Source organism: Diabrotica virgifera, chromosome 1 (assembly GCF_917563875.1).
Source record: "Diabrotica virgifera virgifera chromosome 1, PGI_DIABVI_V3a".
Classification (NCBI taxonomy): Eukaryota; Metazoa; Arthropoda; class Insecta; order Coleoptera; family Chrysomelidae; genus Diabrotica; species Diabrotica virgifera.
This window is the reverse complement of record NC_065443.1, coordinates 38,449,321-38,463,901: the sequence shown is the minus strand read 5'-3', so window position 1 is coordinate 38,463,901 and position 14,581 is coordinate 38,449,321. Positions and strand designations below refer to the sequence as shown.

The 14,581-nt window shown below is 31.9% G+C and overlaps 1 protein-coding gene across 1 annotated transcript in view; it reads left to right on the top strand.

Moving 5' to 3' along the window:
* The window catches only part of LOC114335930 (uncharacterized), a 67,964-nt gene extending 53,867 nt beyond the window's left edge, over nucleotides 1-14,097 (top strand). The window contains exon 4 of the mRNA XM_028286222.2: nucleotides 13,958-14,097. Coding sequence (XP_028142023.2) covers nucleotides 13,958-14,070 — 113 coding nt within the window. The 3' untranslated portion in view covers nucleotides 14,071-14,097. The remainder of the gene's footprint in view (nucleotides 1-13,957) is intronic.
* The last annotated feature ends 484 nt before the right edge of the window (nucleotides 14,098-14,581 follow it).

Below are 14,581 nucleotides of genomic sequence, written 5' to 3'. Positions count from 1 at the left end.
ACCTACCTCTACCGAAAGTATACTTTTCCGGACCTGATTGTAAGGAGCAAAGTTGTACTTTTCCTCCCTAGGGAGGAAAATATTTTTCCTCCCTAGGGAGGAAAAGTAAAAGTGACGTCATGGTATTTCATTTATGAAATATAACTTATTGACGCCCTGTACAATATCTAATTTCTATTACGTAAGTATCTATACATTTTAACGTTTATTTATAAAACACTCTGTATTTTGCAGAATCGTAAAAAACAGTAAATTGTTATTTTGATTTAACAATGTTTACATTAATAATTTGACTTATATTCGACATTTGACATTGTACCTACTTGTTAGTTTTAGTTCTAATAAATTTTGTTGGTTAGTTACATAAATAAATTAAGTAAAAATGAAAAAATGACTTGTTATTTGAGGAAGGTGGAAAAACCATATGTATAACATGGGAGTAAAGTGCCTTTTCCTCCCTTGAATGATTACTGCCCTCCGCTACGCGTCGGGCAGTAAACTTCATTCTCGGGACGAAAAGTAGTACTTTCCTCCCTTGTTATACAAATAGCTATTGTGCATCATTCACTTCATGTAGCACCGGTTGCCACAGGCCCAAAAAATAAAGAAAGAGAAATGATTGCATCGAAACTAGTAAAGTACCTGCATCTGTTCTAGTGTTTAAGTTTTCATCTACCTCTGTCAGTTTTTCCAAAGTGACGAGAATGTCTTTGTAATGATGCCATATTACATTTACGGCATAGCCTCTTGCACTCCACCGCGTGTCTTGAATCCTTCTTTTGCCTGTAGCTGCTATTATAACTTCACAACAATTTTTCGATGAGAAAAAAAAATAGCAACGTTCTAAAGTGCCGAAAAAAGTTGTGTTGATTGTTAGTCATAACCGGGGAATTTCCACAAGTCAGTATAGACATTGTTGCCAGTCGCAATAAATATCATTCAAAGAAAAGGAATTCCCCGAATTCGTCACAAAATAAGTAATGAAAAAATCCGTGCTCCTTTCAATCGGTCCAAATTTGCAGTTGCGATAAAAATATAAAATGGTTCAAATAGTTACAAAATATTTTTATTTATTCTTAAATTTTGCCGCCCCCTAAAAAGTGCCGCCCGGGGCGGGCCGCCCCTGCCGCCCCCACTACGCTACGCCACTGGGGCGAATTTAGATTTCTCATCCCAAAAAACCACCGCTTACCAAATTTCGTGTTGTTATTCCATGCCTGTCAGGAAATATCCAAGAATAAATAAAATAAAAGTTTAACTTTGCCACCCTGTATTTCGGTTATTATTATTCGTCCGCTATAACTTTTCCCATGCGTCACGATTAATTTTCAAACAAATTAAGTCAAAACATAAAGTGAAACGTACGCCGATGTGTGTAGTACATAGTATACAGTATACAAAAGGTAGTGAGGCAGATAAAGGGCCCATTAGAAATATTTCGAGAACTAAAGACAACTAAATCATGAAAATTGAAATGAAGGGGTTTTAAAGACTGATCTATTTAATGAAAATATTTTCATCTATTTGGTACTTCCGGTTATACCGGAGGTTTTGTAATATTATACAGGGTAGTTTAAAAGATAATTAAGTTTTTTATTAATTTCTTAGCAAATTTCACACCCTGTAGAATTGTAGTAGTTTGACATCAAAAGTTCTATTTATATTTAAATGATTTTTAATATAGTCTACTATTGTTAGGAATTATTAGTAAAGCTAAATTTTTAATTTTAGTATACAGGGTTGGTCGAAACTCGGAATGGGTATTTTCTTAAATGGAACACCCTGTATTGTATTTTAGTATTGTAATGAAATGCTATTTTATGGTACTTTTTAATTTCTTAAGGATTCTCTATACCTAACTGCTTTAATTTGTGCTTACTTGTTAATCGCAGCAACAATCTTAACTACGTAGGTATTTTGATAACTCAACCATTATTGGCAATTTTAAGTATCAGTCTAGAGTCTAGCGTCTAGCTTAATATGTATTTATTTCCGAAAAATTATTTGTAATAGAACATTTTCACGGCCAACTTAAAAAAATTTCACGTATTTTGTGTTGGAATTATTGTTTGGTTTGAATCACCAATAACTCACAAATTAAAGCAGTTAGGTATAGGTCCTAATCCAGAGTGTTCCATTTAAGAAAACTTAGAAAATACTCATTCCGATTTTCGACCAACCCTGTATACTAAAATTAAAAATTTAGCTATACTAATAATTATTGACAATATTAGACTATATTAAAAATCATTTAATTATAAATAGAGTTTATTATGTCCAACTACTACAATTCTACAGGATGCGAATGTTGCTGCGACGTTACTAAGAAAACGTAATTATCTTTTAAACTACCCTGTATAATATTACAAAATCTCATATTTTAAGAAAGAAGAAATCGAGGAGAATCCAAAAATGTGAAAATATACAGGGTGTTCCATTTACAAAAACGATGTTATAAGCAACTTCCAGTATAACCGGAAGTAGAAAATAGATGAAAATATTTTCATTAAATAGATCAGTCTTCAAAATCCCTTTATTCCAAAGTTGCTTTTAGTTCCCAAGACACTTCTAATAGGCCCTGATCTGCCTCACCCTGTATACTAGTGATTTTGAAAAAGTAACTATTCGTTACAAAGTACTCGTTACTTACGAATACCCAAAGTAACGATTACTATACATAGAGGCAAATCGTTACTTTGATTACTCTGATTACTTCGTTACTTCGTACCAATCGTATCAGAGCTAGTAACGACTATTGTATCTACAACCAGTACACTTGATTCTACTACTAATCTACTTTGATTACTTTGATTACTCTGATTACTTCGTTACTTCATACCAATCATATTAGAGCGAGTAACGACTATTGTATCTACTTTGATTACTTTGATTACTCTGATTACTTCGTACCAATCGTATCAGAGCGAGTAACGACTATTATATCTACTTTGATTACTTTGATTACTCTGATTACTTCGTACCAATCGTAACAGAACGAGTAACGACTATTGTATCTACTTTGATTACTTTGATTACTCTGATTACTTCGTACTTCGTGAAGGTCATTATTATATCGGAATACCTATCCAAAATACCTACCTACTGAGAAATACGATTCTCGATATGATTACCGGTACTCAAATACAAAAGTAATCAAAGTAACGAATACTGTAAATGATTACTTTATACAAAAGTAACGATTTGTAACGAATACTCGAAAGCAACTATAATCAACATCACTAATGTATACACATCGACGTTTGTTTCACTTTTTGTTTTGACTTAATTTGTTTGAAAATGAATCATGACGCATGGGAAAAGTTATAGAGGACGAACAATATCAACTTTCGTACTAAGGTAAGTTAGGTTAAATCGACCTATTTTAAGCTCAGGAATCTAAGGTTAACCTATGGCCCATTCGTTACCAAATACCCTGTATATGAACTTCAGAAATAAATGGCAGTATCGAGCACGGTTATTTTTTTATTAAATCTAGCCCAAGTACCTACTTTCGTCAAATACTTTTCCAATCATCATGGGCATTTCGTCAAAAAAGGAGGAGTAGGAAGAAATCGAAGAATGTCGTAGACATTTAATTAAAATTAATAAAGCACGATAGACAAAAATATTATTTGTTATTTGAGCGAGGCTGCATTATTCAATGATACTAGATCTCCGATCATTGAATAATGTAGCCTCGCTCAAATATTATTTTAATATGTTTGTCCCTTGTCCAGTGTATGTTAAGTGTTTTATTAATTCTAATTAAATGTCTACGATATTCTTTGAGATATTTCTCATTTTTTGACAGAATGCCCCTGATGATGCCCTGAGAGCGAAAGTATACTTGGGCAAGATCAAATAAATTCAGTGCTCGATAAGTCCCTTTTATTTTTAACAAATAAATAAAAAGAATGTATAGTTAAATCTGATTGGACATATTTGTTTCACAACAATTTTAGGAAGATATAATTAATTCTGCAGATCAATTTTCATTTTTTTTTCACTGATTATAATAAATTTAGATTGTGTAAAGTAATTTATACTAAATTTAGAATCAAGATGCAGTAGAAATAAACAAACCAAGACACGTTAAATTCGAGAGTGCTCCTAGTAGCATTTAACGTGTCTTGGTTTGTTTATTTCTACTGCATCTTGCTTGTAAAGGGTACCCCCGTTAAGATAGGCAAAATGCCCTCACTCCCAGAATTCAATTTTGTTTATTTTTTTACGTTCTATGCAATTAAAAAATGAGATTACGCGGATTTTTTTGCTCGCCACCCCCTTACCCCTCCCCCCACAGCCAAAAACGTAGATTTTTAGATTTAATTTTTTTTCAGTTGGGTTGTAATTGATTTAAAAGTTTCAAAAAATTCACACGGGTAGCTGAGGCTTTTACAAAACATGTCCATTTTTTATAGACCCGTAGGTCGAGTGTACATAACCTCAATTTTTTCTTTAATTTTTTAAAAGCTTATAACTTTTTTTTCAAGATGGATGCAGGTCCAATTTTTTTTTCATTTTGTGTATTTTATCAAAACTATCTCTCTGATTTTTTAAAAATTTTTCCGTCAACTGCGCTATCTTGAAAAATCCGAAAAACTGTTTTTATGGGGTTTTTGGAGATTTTCTCCATTTTATAGACTTTAAAATAGACCAAATCAAGATTTTTTAAATAGATTATGTATAATTTGAAATGTCTGAGTAATTTAGGATATCCAAAAATTGGGCAAAACACGTTTAAACCCCCCCAAAAACCATGTTTTTCAAGTTATGTAAGGTTTTTTGGGGGTCTAATCATATTTTATGAGGTCGATACATCCTCAATATTTTTTTAAATTTCTTTGCGTTTTAAAAATTAAATAAATTACAAAAGCTAAGGCTTTTACAAAACATCTATTTTTATGAACCCGAAGGTCGAGTGTACATAACCTCATTTTTTTTGTTTTTTTTTAATGGGTACGTACAAAATTTTTTTGGTGATGGCTGCATGTCTAATTTTTTTTGTGTTTTGTGTATTTTATCAAAAACTATATTTCTGACTTTTTCAGATTTTTCCGTAAGATCTTCAAAAATCCGCAAAACTGGTTTTTTCGGTGGTTTTTAGGGATTTTCTCTATTTTATATACTTCAAAATAGACTAACTCAAGGTTTTTTATAGGTTATGTATAATTTGCAATAACTGACTTTTTAGGGATATTCAAACATTGTGCAAAACACCTCTAAACCCCCAAAAACTATGATTTTTCAAATTTTTGAAAGTTTATTAATAGCAAACTGAAAATTTGTTAATAGCTTAACGGTGTCTAGTCGGACAAACTTTGATGTACGGGAACACTGGAACAGGGGACGTTTTGTTTGTTGAACAGGTTACAATTTTCGAACATCCGACTACGAAAACGTCCCGTGTATTTTGTCGGACCGAACTTCCAATTGATTTGTTGAACTTTCATTAACCTCTCATGCCAAAATCAAACTGTTATCTACCACCACATAAACTTGTCAGGATGACACGTTCCAAAATTAAAATTACGTTTCACAATTAAAACTTCACCTGTTCCAGTGTTCCCATACCTACATCAAAGTTTGTCCAACTAGACACCGTTAAACTATTAACAAATTTTCAGCTTGCTATTATTCAACTTTTTTTGGTACGCGGAATCCAGGCCTAATATTTTTTGAGATCGATACAGTCTGATTTTTTTCATTTTTTTTAGGTTTTATGTGTTTAAAAAATAAGCCTTAGCCCAATTTACCCTCTATCCCCTCAACCTGCCCATTAAAACATCAATTTAATTTTTTTTCTCAGTATATATGTTGCCCAGTTTATCCTCAAATAAACTATGTACATTTAAAGAAAACAATTTCAAATTTTGCAATATCTTTTTGTATAAAGTAAAGATACCTATGTCATTTTGTAATTTTTTGGGTAGGATACAAAAAACAAAAATAAAATACAATAATCCATTTAAGAAAAATACATTTTAATATATCATACTTTTTGTCGTTTTGTGAATCAAAACGTTTTGTTCTTTGTTCATTAGTTTGTATTTAGTAGTAACCCTAATATTACTAAGGACACTATTACGCTTTACAGTTCTAAAGTCTTCTAAAGTCTATTACAGGTACCTATAACATCTGTATTGTCAAAGAGTTTTGTAAGATATTCTGCAGGCTTGATGATTTTTGTAAAATATCTTCCATGCGATAAATTATATTATATTAAGGCAGACACATGCGAACAACAGCCTATTGTTATGTTGCCGTTTGCGCAACCTCATAATGCAAATAGTTCAGGCTATATGCTTGCCCTGTTAGGTAAATTAATTCCGATTGATTTTTTTGCACAAACTTACTCAAAAACAGGTCCTTATAACAAATCCACAACGTACCAGGCAGTACTGCGGTCGGAAAATTGTTTAAACAATGTTTTAAACAAATTCAAAAAATCAATTTTTTCACTTAGGACAAATTTGTTTTAGATTCTCTGGATTAATCTGAGCAAAACAGGTCTCTTGTGATTTTTCTCTAAAATTGACTGTTGTCGAATTATACGCGATTTAAAATTTGAAAAACGCGAAAATGGCCATTTTCAAGGCTTAATAACTCGATTTAGAATTATTATTATGGAAGTCAGAAAGTGACCAAATCAAAGTTTAAAGCCTCCCCCCTCTACAAGAGCCTAGAGAAGAAATTTTTGTCATTATTTTATTACTAAGCTATTGTTTTTAATAATTAACTAAGCACGTATTGAGGCGGCCGTCCGCGAGAGAGATGTACCATTCATTGCACGTTTAAAAAAAATATCGATTGGAAGTCAAAAATACGTTTTAAAAAAATAAAAAAGAAATTTTGATGTCATATGTCCACTACATTAAACCCGCAAAAACCCTTACATAACTTGAAAAACATGGTTTTTGGGGGGTTTAAACGTGTTTTGCCCAATTTTTGAATATCCTAAATTACTCAATTATTTCGAATTATACATAATCTATTTAAAAAACCTTCAGTTGGTCTATTTTGAAGTCTATAAAATGGAGAAAATCCCCAAAAACCCCCTAAAAAACAGTTTTCCGGATTTTTCAAGATGGCGCAGTTGACAGAAAAATCTGAAAAAAATCAGAGAGATAGCTGTTGATAAAATACACGAAATGCAAATAAAATTGGACATGCAGCCATCTTGAAAAAAAAGTTATAAGCTTTTAAAAAATTAAAGAAAAAATTTATGTTATGTACACTCGACCTACGGGTCCATAAAAAATGGACATGTTTTGTAAAAGCCTCCTACCCGTGTGAATTTTTTGAAATTTTTAAATCAATTATAACCCAACTAAAAAAAATTAAATCTAAAAATCTACGTTTTTAGCTGTGGGGGGAGGGGTAAGGGGGTGGCGAGCAAAAAATCCGCGTAATCTCATTTTTTAATTGCATAGAATGTAAAAAATTAACAAAATTGAATTCTGGGAGTGAGGGCATTTTGCCTATCTTAACGTGGAGTACCCTTTAGTATAAATCATACAGAGTGATATTCATGTATGGAACACCTCAATAGGCTTACACGATGTTTATAGATTTTGGTAGCTAAGGGTCTTCTAATGCCGCCGATATTATAGTGGTATTTGCATTGTTGTCAGATCTTCCGTATTTCTGGAAATATAATGAACATTCTTATTTCAAATGGAACACCCTGTATATTTTTGTGTTATAAAGTCCTTAAGAAATAATGATTATTTTCCTTGTAATATTCCCTATACCTAAATGCCGTAATTTCGGAGTTATTGGCCACATTTATTTTTAAAAAAATTTAAAAATAAATTATAAATATAAGTTTTTTCGGCCCTGGAAGACATTATTTTAGGTTCTCTGGATCACTGGAAACAAAAAAGTCTGTTGTAATGTTTCTCTAAAGTTAATCGTTTTCGAGTTATAAATAATTTAAATCTGAAAAAAACTAAAGATGACCATTTTCACGGCTCAAAAGCACAACTAGAAAATATAATTTTGAAAGTACCAAGTGCCTAAATTCAAGTTGTTCAAACCTTGTTCTGTCAGCCTCGCTAACAAATTCCGAAATCCTGTTTTTTAAATTATTGCTCTGTAACTCCGAAGATTTTTACTTTACACCAAAAACACCCAAATAAAAATTCACCGTAATTTAATTATTGTACATTGAGATATTTTTTCCCGATTTATTTCGGCAAAAGTTTTCCTTGAAAAATCCGGGTTCTTAAAACAAAATCTTTTATTTTCACCTAAAATTTTAGGTAAGTAATTATTTATCAATAATTACATAACTTGGTGACATAAAAGCGTTTTGGTTATAGATTATATTTCCAAAAGCCGGTGGAAATTGAACAAATAGTTTAGCAACAATTAAATTGTTAATTAACAATTTACGGTCGCAATAACAACCATAATAATTATAATACACAAGAATAATTATGATTTTTGTATAAAAAAGCACTATACCTATCTAACGTACATTACAGAATAAAAATTGGACTATTTAAGCGGCCTCAGGAATGTTTTAAAATTATAAACGATTTTTTGGCTTTTAAAACCAATAGGCAACTATTCTTCTTGTAGTTCCCTCTACTATCGGAGGTTGGCTATCATCATAGCTACCCGTACCTTATTGGCGACTCTGAAAAGATCTACTGAGCTGCAACTATACCACTCTCTTAAGTTTCTCAGCCAGGAAATTCTTCTTCTACCTATGGATCTTTTCCCCTTAATTTTGCCCTGCATTATGAGCCGCAATATCTTATATTTCGCACCTCTAGTAATGTGGCCTAAATATTCCAGCTTTCTTGTTTTGATGTTCTTTATCACCTCGAAATCCTTTTGTAGCCTTCTTAGTACCTCTGAATTCGTAATTCGTTGGATCCATGGTATTTTCAAAATCCTTCTATAGCACAACATCTCAAATGCTTCTAACTTCTTTGTGTTATCTACTTTCGTTGTCCAGCTTTCCATTCCATACAACAAAGTCGAGAACACGTAGCATCTTAAGACTCTTATTCTCAGCTCCAGAGAGTCTCGATTAACAAACATTTTTTTTCATTTTCATGAATGCCTTTCTTGCAATTTCGATGCGTGTCCTGATTTCTCTACCGTGGTCGTTGTTTTCTGTTACCCAGGTTCCCAGGTATTTGTAGGTATTTACTTTTTCTACTTGTTTTCCCTCGATATCTAGCCTTCCTACTGTGTGTTGCTTAGAAATAATAATGAACTTGGTTTTCTTAACGTTCATTTGTAGTCCATATTTTATACTGATTAGATGTAATCTACAGTAACAGCTCCTTAATTGCGCTTCCTTTATTCGCGTTTTCACTATTCACGGATTGAGAAATTGCGATCAAATTCCTATATCGAATCGCGGATCGAATCGATACATTGGTACATCGATACATTGGAATCGATACATATAGTATTATTATATAAACAAAAATAAAAAGCAGTCGGTATCCTTTGTCAACGCGTCAGCAAGTGGACTAATAAAGAAATAAATTACAGTAAATAAAAACAGTAAAAGCTCCTTATTCGCGCTTCCTTTATTTGCGTTTTCACTATTCACGGATTGAAAAAATGCGATCAAATTCCTATATCGAATCGCGGATCGAATCGATACATTGGTACAATCGATACATTGGAATCGATACATACAGGGTGTTTCATTAATAATTGTCCATATAGTAACTGGAGAAACCTTAGCACAAAATACGAAGATTTAACCTAAAACACTTAGATAAAATGTGGTTCCTTACTGAGTTACAGGGTGTTTTATCAAAAATATTAAAAACTATTTTGGATCAGCATTTTAAAACTATTCGACATATCCTTTTCATACTTGGCGGAAAGTGCGACTACTAGACACCCTACGAAATTATGATAAACAAACGTTTCTAGCTACTACCAGAGGCGTACGACAGGGGATGGTGAATGGTTGACCCTTCTCAAATTCTACACCACTGGAGGAATTACTATTTTAGTGCCATTTTTAGATTCTCCAATACTTTCTACGTAAATAATATACTCTTCATTGGTAACTATAAAGTCATTAGTTTTCGAGATATTTGAAGTTAAATATGAAACGGCACAGTTATTTTGATTAATTTATGATATGATTCATATGATGAAAAGTAAAAAATTATTTGTACCCAGTACTTTAAAACTATTTGGCGTATCCTTATCATACTTGGCAGAAAGTGTAGGTACTGTACGTACACTCTACTAAATTAAGATAAATAAACGTTTCTAGCTACTACCAGAGGCGTACGACAGGGGATAGTGTCTGGTTGACCCTTCCCAAATTCTACGCCACTGACGAAATTGCTATTTTAGTGTAATTTTTTGATTTTGCAATACTTTTTATGTAAATAATATACTCTTCATTCGTAACGATAAAATTATTAGTTTTCGATATATTTGAAAATAACAATGAAGTGACACAATACATTAATCAAAATAATCGTGTCGTTTCATTTTTAACTTCAAATATCTCGAAAACTAATGACTTTATCGTTACGAATGAAGAGTATATTATTTTCATAGAGAGTATTGGAGAATCCAAAATTTGAACTAAAATAGCAATTTCGCCAGTGGCGTAGAATTTGGAAAGAGTCAACCATTCACTTTCCCCCGTCGTACGCTTCTGGTAATAGCCACAAACGTTTGTTTGACATAATTTATTAGTTTGTACAGTACCTATACTCTCTGACAAGTATGCAAAGGATACGTCAAATAGTTTTAAAATTCTGAGCAAAGATATTTTTTAAATTTTAAGATAAAACACCCTGTAACTCAGTAAAGGACTACATTTTATTTAAGTGTTTTAGGTTAAATCTTCGTATTTTGTGCTAATGTTTCTCCAGTTACTATATCGACAATTATTAATGAAACACCCTGATAATATTATTATATAGACAAAAATAAAAAGCAGTCGGTATCCTTTGGCAACGCGTCAGCAAGTGGACTAATAAACAAATAAATTTGGCTTTTTTACAACTACGCCTAGATTGGCGTAGGTTTTTTTGCTTCAACCTGTGGACCAAGGAATCATCTAGGCCTTTAAGCTTTATTACATTAGACATTATAGACTGAATAATTATGGAATGTGATCTTGATATGAATGTTATGGAATACTGGAGAAATTTAAAATAGCAAAGTGCATCGTAAACATAAAAGAATCATTACAAGAACTAAAGCCATACAAATTGGGCACTGCCATTGTACATATTGAACAGCGATTGTACACATTGAAATCATGCTGAAAAATCTGTGGCCTGTTCTCTGGAAAAAAATTGTGCCCTGTTCTGACTGAAGGAATGGGTAGGAGTATGTGTAAGTTCGAACTTTAACTGCAAACATTGCCAAAATTTGCGAGTGGAATAGGACGAGATGGGTTCAAACAGATAGAATCAAGTGACGTTCAGGAGTTACTTGAATGGCAAGATGGAGGCAATTTTAAATTCACAACCCAATGAAGAAGAGGCTTCAACAAGCATTAGAAACGTGACAGTTAATTTGAAAAATCTTTGAATGTTTAAGAATGGTAAATAAGCGTTGTGATTTCTTTATGAAAAATGAACGATCTATGGAACAAAGTCTCATTTTTAAGAGGAATATGGCTAATGCCACTACTAAGTATCAGTCTGAATTGGAGAAGTTTTAAAAGCTGCTAATTAAGAGAAAATTACTAAGTGCTTTAAGCCATTGCCTAAACCTGAAGGTAATATATTTAATTAATCAATATACATATTGTTGTATAATTTTTTTTGGGAAAAATTTAGTAAATAAAGTTATATCAGAGACCACGAAATTATAGATTTTCATCGCCCTGTATATGACCAAAAATTGTAATAGGATAATTTAGTTAGTAATCAGTGTTTTCGCGGAAAAGTGAAATCGTTAAGAAGGTGATTTTCGTAATGGGTTTTTGAACGGAATTAAACAATGGTGCGGTCAGATTAGACAATACCGTTTATTTCGCTTTGCAATGGACAATAAGACATTTTATAAAAATTCGAAGAAGTTAAGGGGTAAACAAATTTATTGAGTTTAGAATGTAAGGTTTTTTGTTTAGCAGTTTGAAACAACGAAAGTAATTTAATTTCTCCGAGAATTTAACAAAATGGAAAGTCGTATACAAATTAAATTGGTTCTTGAGAAATGATAATATGGGTAGTGGGTAGAAAGGATGTTTTGTGATTGGTGGAAAATGATGAATGAAAGGGATGAGAGTGTTGAGTCTGATTTTGACGAGAAAAAAATAAGCACTGTGAAATAAATATCTGAAGACAGCAGTCAAGTTTTTGAAAAGTGAGAAGTCAGTGTAAAGTGGTGAAGTTGGCCTTTGCGAGCAGAATCCAGTTGAAACGAAATCGTTGACCGAGTTGAGAATTAGTCATTAATTAGCCATTCAAAATTTTAAAGAAGAAATAAGTTATCAATTCAAAAAGAGAAAAGTAAATTTTATTAAATTTTGTAAGAATAAATAACGAATTATTTAAATAATTTTTTTTTGTTAAAACAGAGGAGATATCTGAATTAAAGCTTAATTTAGTAGATGAGAAATAGTTGCAACAAATTTAGATTTTAGCATATTTTTTAAATCCTATGTTCATGGTATATTGGATAAATAAATAATATTTTAACATTTATATGACATTGAGTGTATTTAATTTCCCTGTTTTTTCCTGGATGGAGTAAGCAACTAGAGATACCAGAAGCCAAAAACCAAAGGTAAAGCATCAAAAATAAAATAGCCCTGAGAATAAAGTTTATTAGAAGAGTTAATTTAAATTTGGTTTTGTTTTGCATAAGCAGTAATTAAAATAATTGAATAATTAATTAAATTTAGAATTTGCTCATCAATCTCATAAAAGAGAGAAATACAGAGCATAACAATAAGTATGGTCAAAACTTATATTAAACTGTTTTTTATGTATTTGCATTTTTATTTCGTTACCTAGGAACGTATCCCCTAGAACCCCATATACATTATCATTCTATATTCATGGTTTCGTATTCGCGACATATTTATGGAACATAATAGTGGTGTCGTCTGCGAATCTTATGTTGCTCAAGATTTTTCCGTTTATTGATATACCCTGTTCTTCCTCTGATATTTCTTCCTTAAAAATAGCTTCGCTGTACAGATTGAATAACAATGGAGACAACACGCAACCCTGTCTAACACTTCTTTTAATTTCTATGGTTTCAGTTTCGACATTTTCGATTTTAACCTTTGCTTTTTGGTTCCAGTACTGATTGAAAATAACCCGTATATCTTGACTGTCCAACTATTAGAATAAGTTAAATTAAGAAGGCAACTATTAGATTAAGTTAAATTAAGAAAATGGTATTGGAAAGTACGCGACAGGACGCTTCTTTTAAAAGAAAAAAGTTTAATTGCGATTAGCGGTTCCTGAGATACAACCGGTCAAATTTCACTGGCATTTACGACGAAGTTACTGCCATAAACAATAGGAAGGTAATTTTTCAACCATTACCTTCTTATTTCGGTCCTCTTTCTACATACAAATTTTCATATCTTCAAGAGCGTTATAAGATATTATAATAATAAAAACGAGCGGTGTTACCAAAAATACCAAAATGCCAATCAAAAACTAGGTGAAAAATAGAATCTCAAAGTTTAAAATCGGCATACTTTAAACAAATTTATTTTCTCGGCTTCCCATGGAGCAATTTTCTTCATTTTTTTTTTGTTTCCAAGTAACACGAGTAGAGCCACCTAGCCACCCCATATAAGTAGCATCAGTTTTCAGTTAGGTGTTGTTTGAAATACCGGCCACGTCAATATGAATTATTAATAATTGACTAAAACGTTGCAATGTTTCAGTCAAATCAATTATGTAATCCCAAAAAAATACTAAATATTTCTTATACATTTTAATGTATGCAAATATAATAAATTTTATATTTTTGTTTGTAGATGATCGTAACGACCACAAACGGAAAGAAACTGATAATTCTAGTTTTGATAAAGAAGAGCATGATTTCATCATACGCTGCAGCCAACTGGTCATAGAACCTAAAAACAGATAGTTTTCAAATAAATTTACCTATATTGTATTTTACTTCTATTTAAAAATGTTCATAAATTAACCAATTATTAGATATTAGTAAAAATATAGCAAAAAGTCAGTTATAATGCTAATTACTTTGAATTTATTTATTGCTGATTCAAAATGTAGCTAAACTATAATGGTGAGAACAGTCTTTTAAATAGCAAACTTTAATAAATTGTTATTTATAATGCCTTTGCCTTGAATGTTTCTCTGAATTATTGGTTACAATTGCATTTGAGTTTCTCCCAATTCATAGAGTTAACTAATCGTCTTCCGTAACGTGTTTCACCCGTATCTTTTTTGGAATACCCATTTGTGAGTCTATATCAACAAAACTCTTTCTGGTAGCTAGTTCAGGAACGGGGAAGGTCATGGGGAGTTCAACCTGTTCTAAAGCTGGAGTTGTCAATTGTCAGTTTTACAACAGTCGCATTGCGGCCAATTGTTCACAATACGCAGACCTGCTATATTCGCTAACTTAAGCGAGG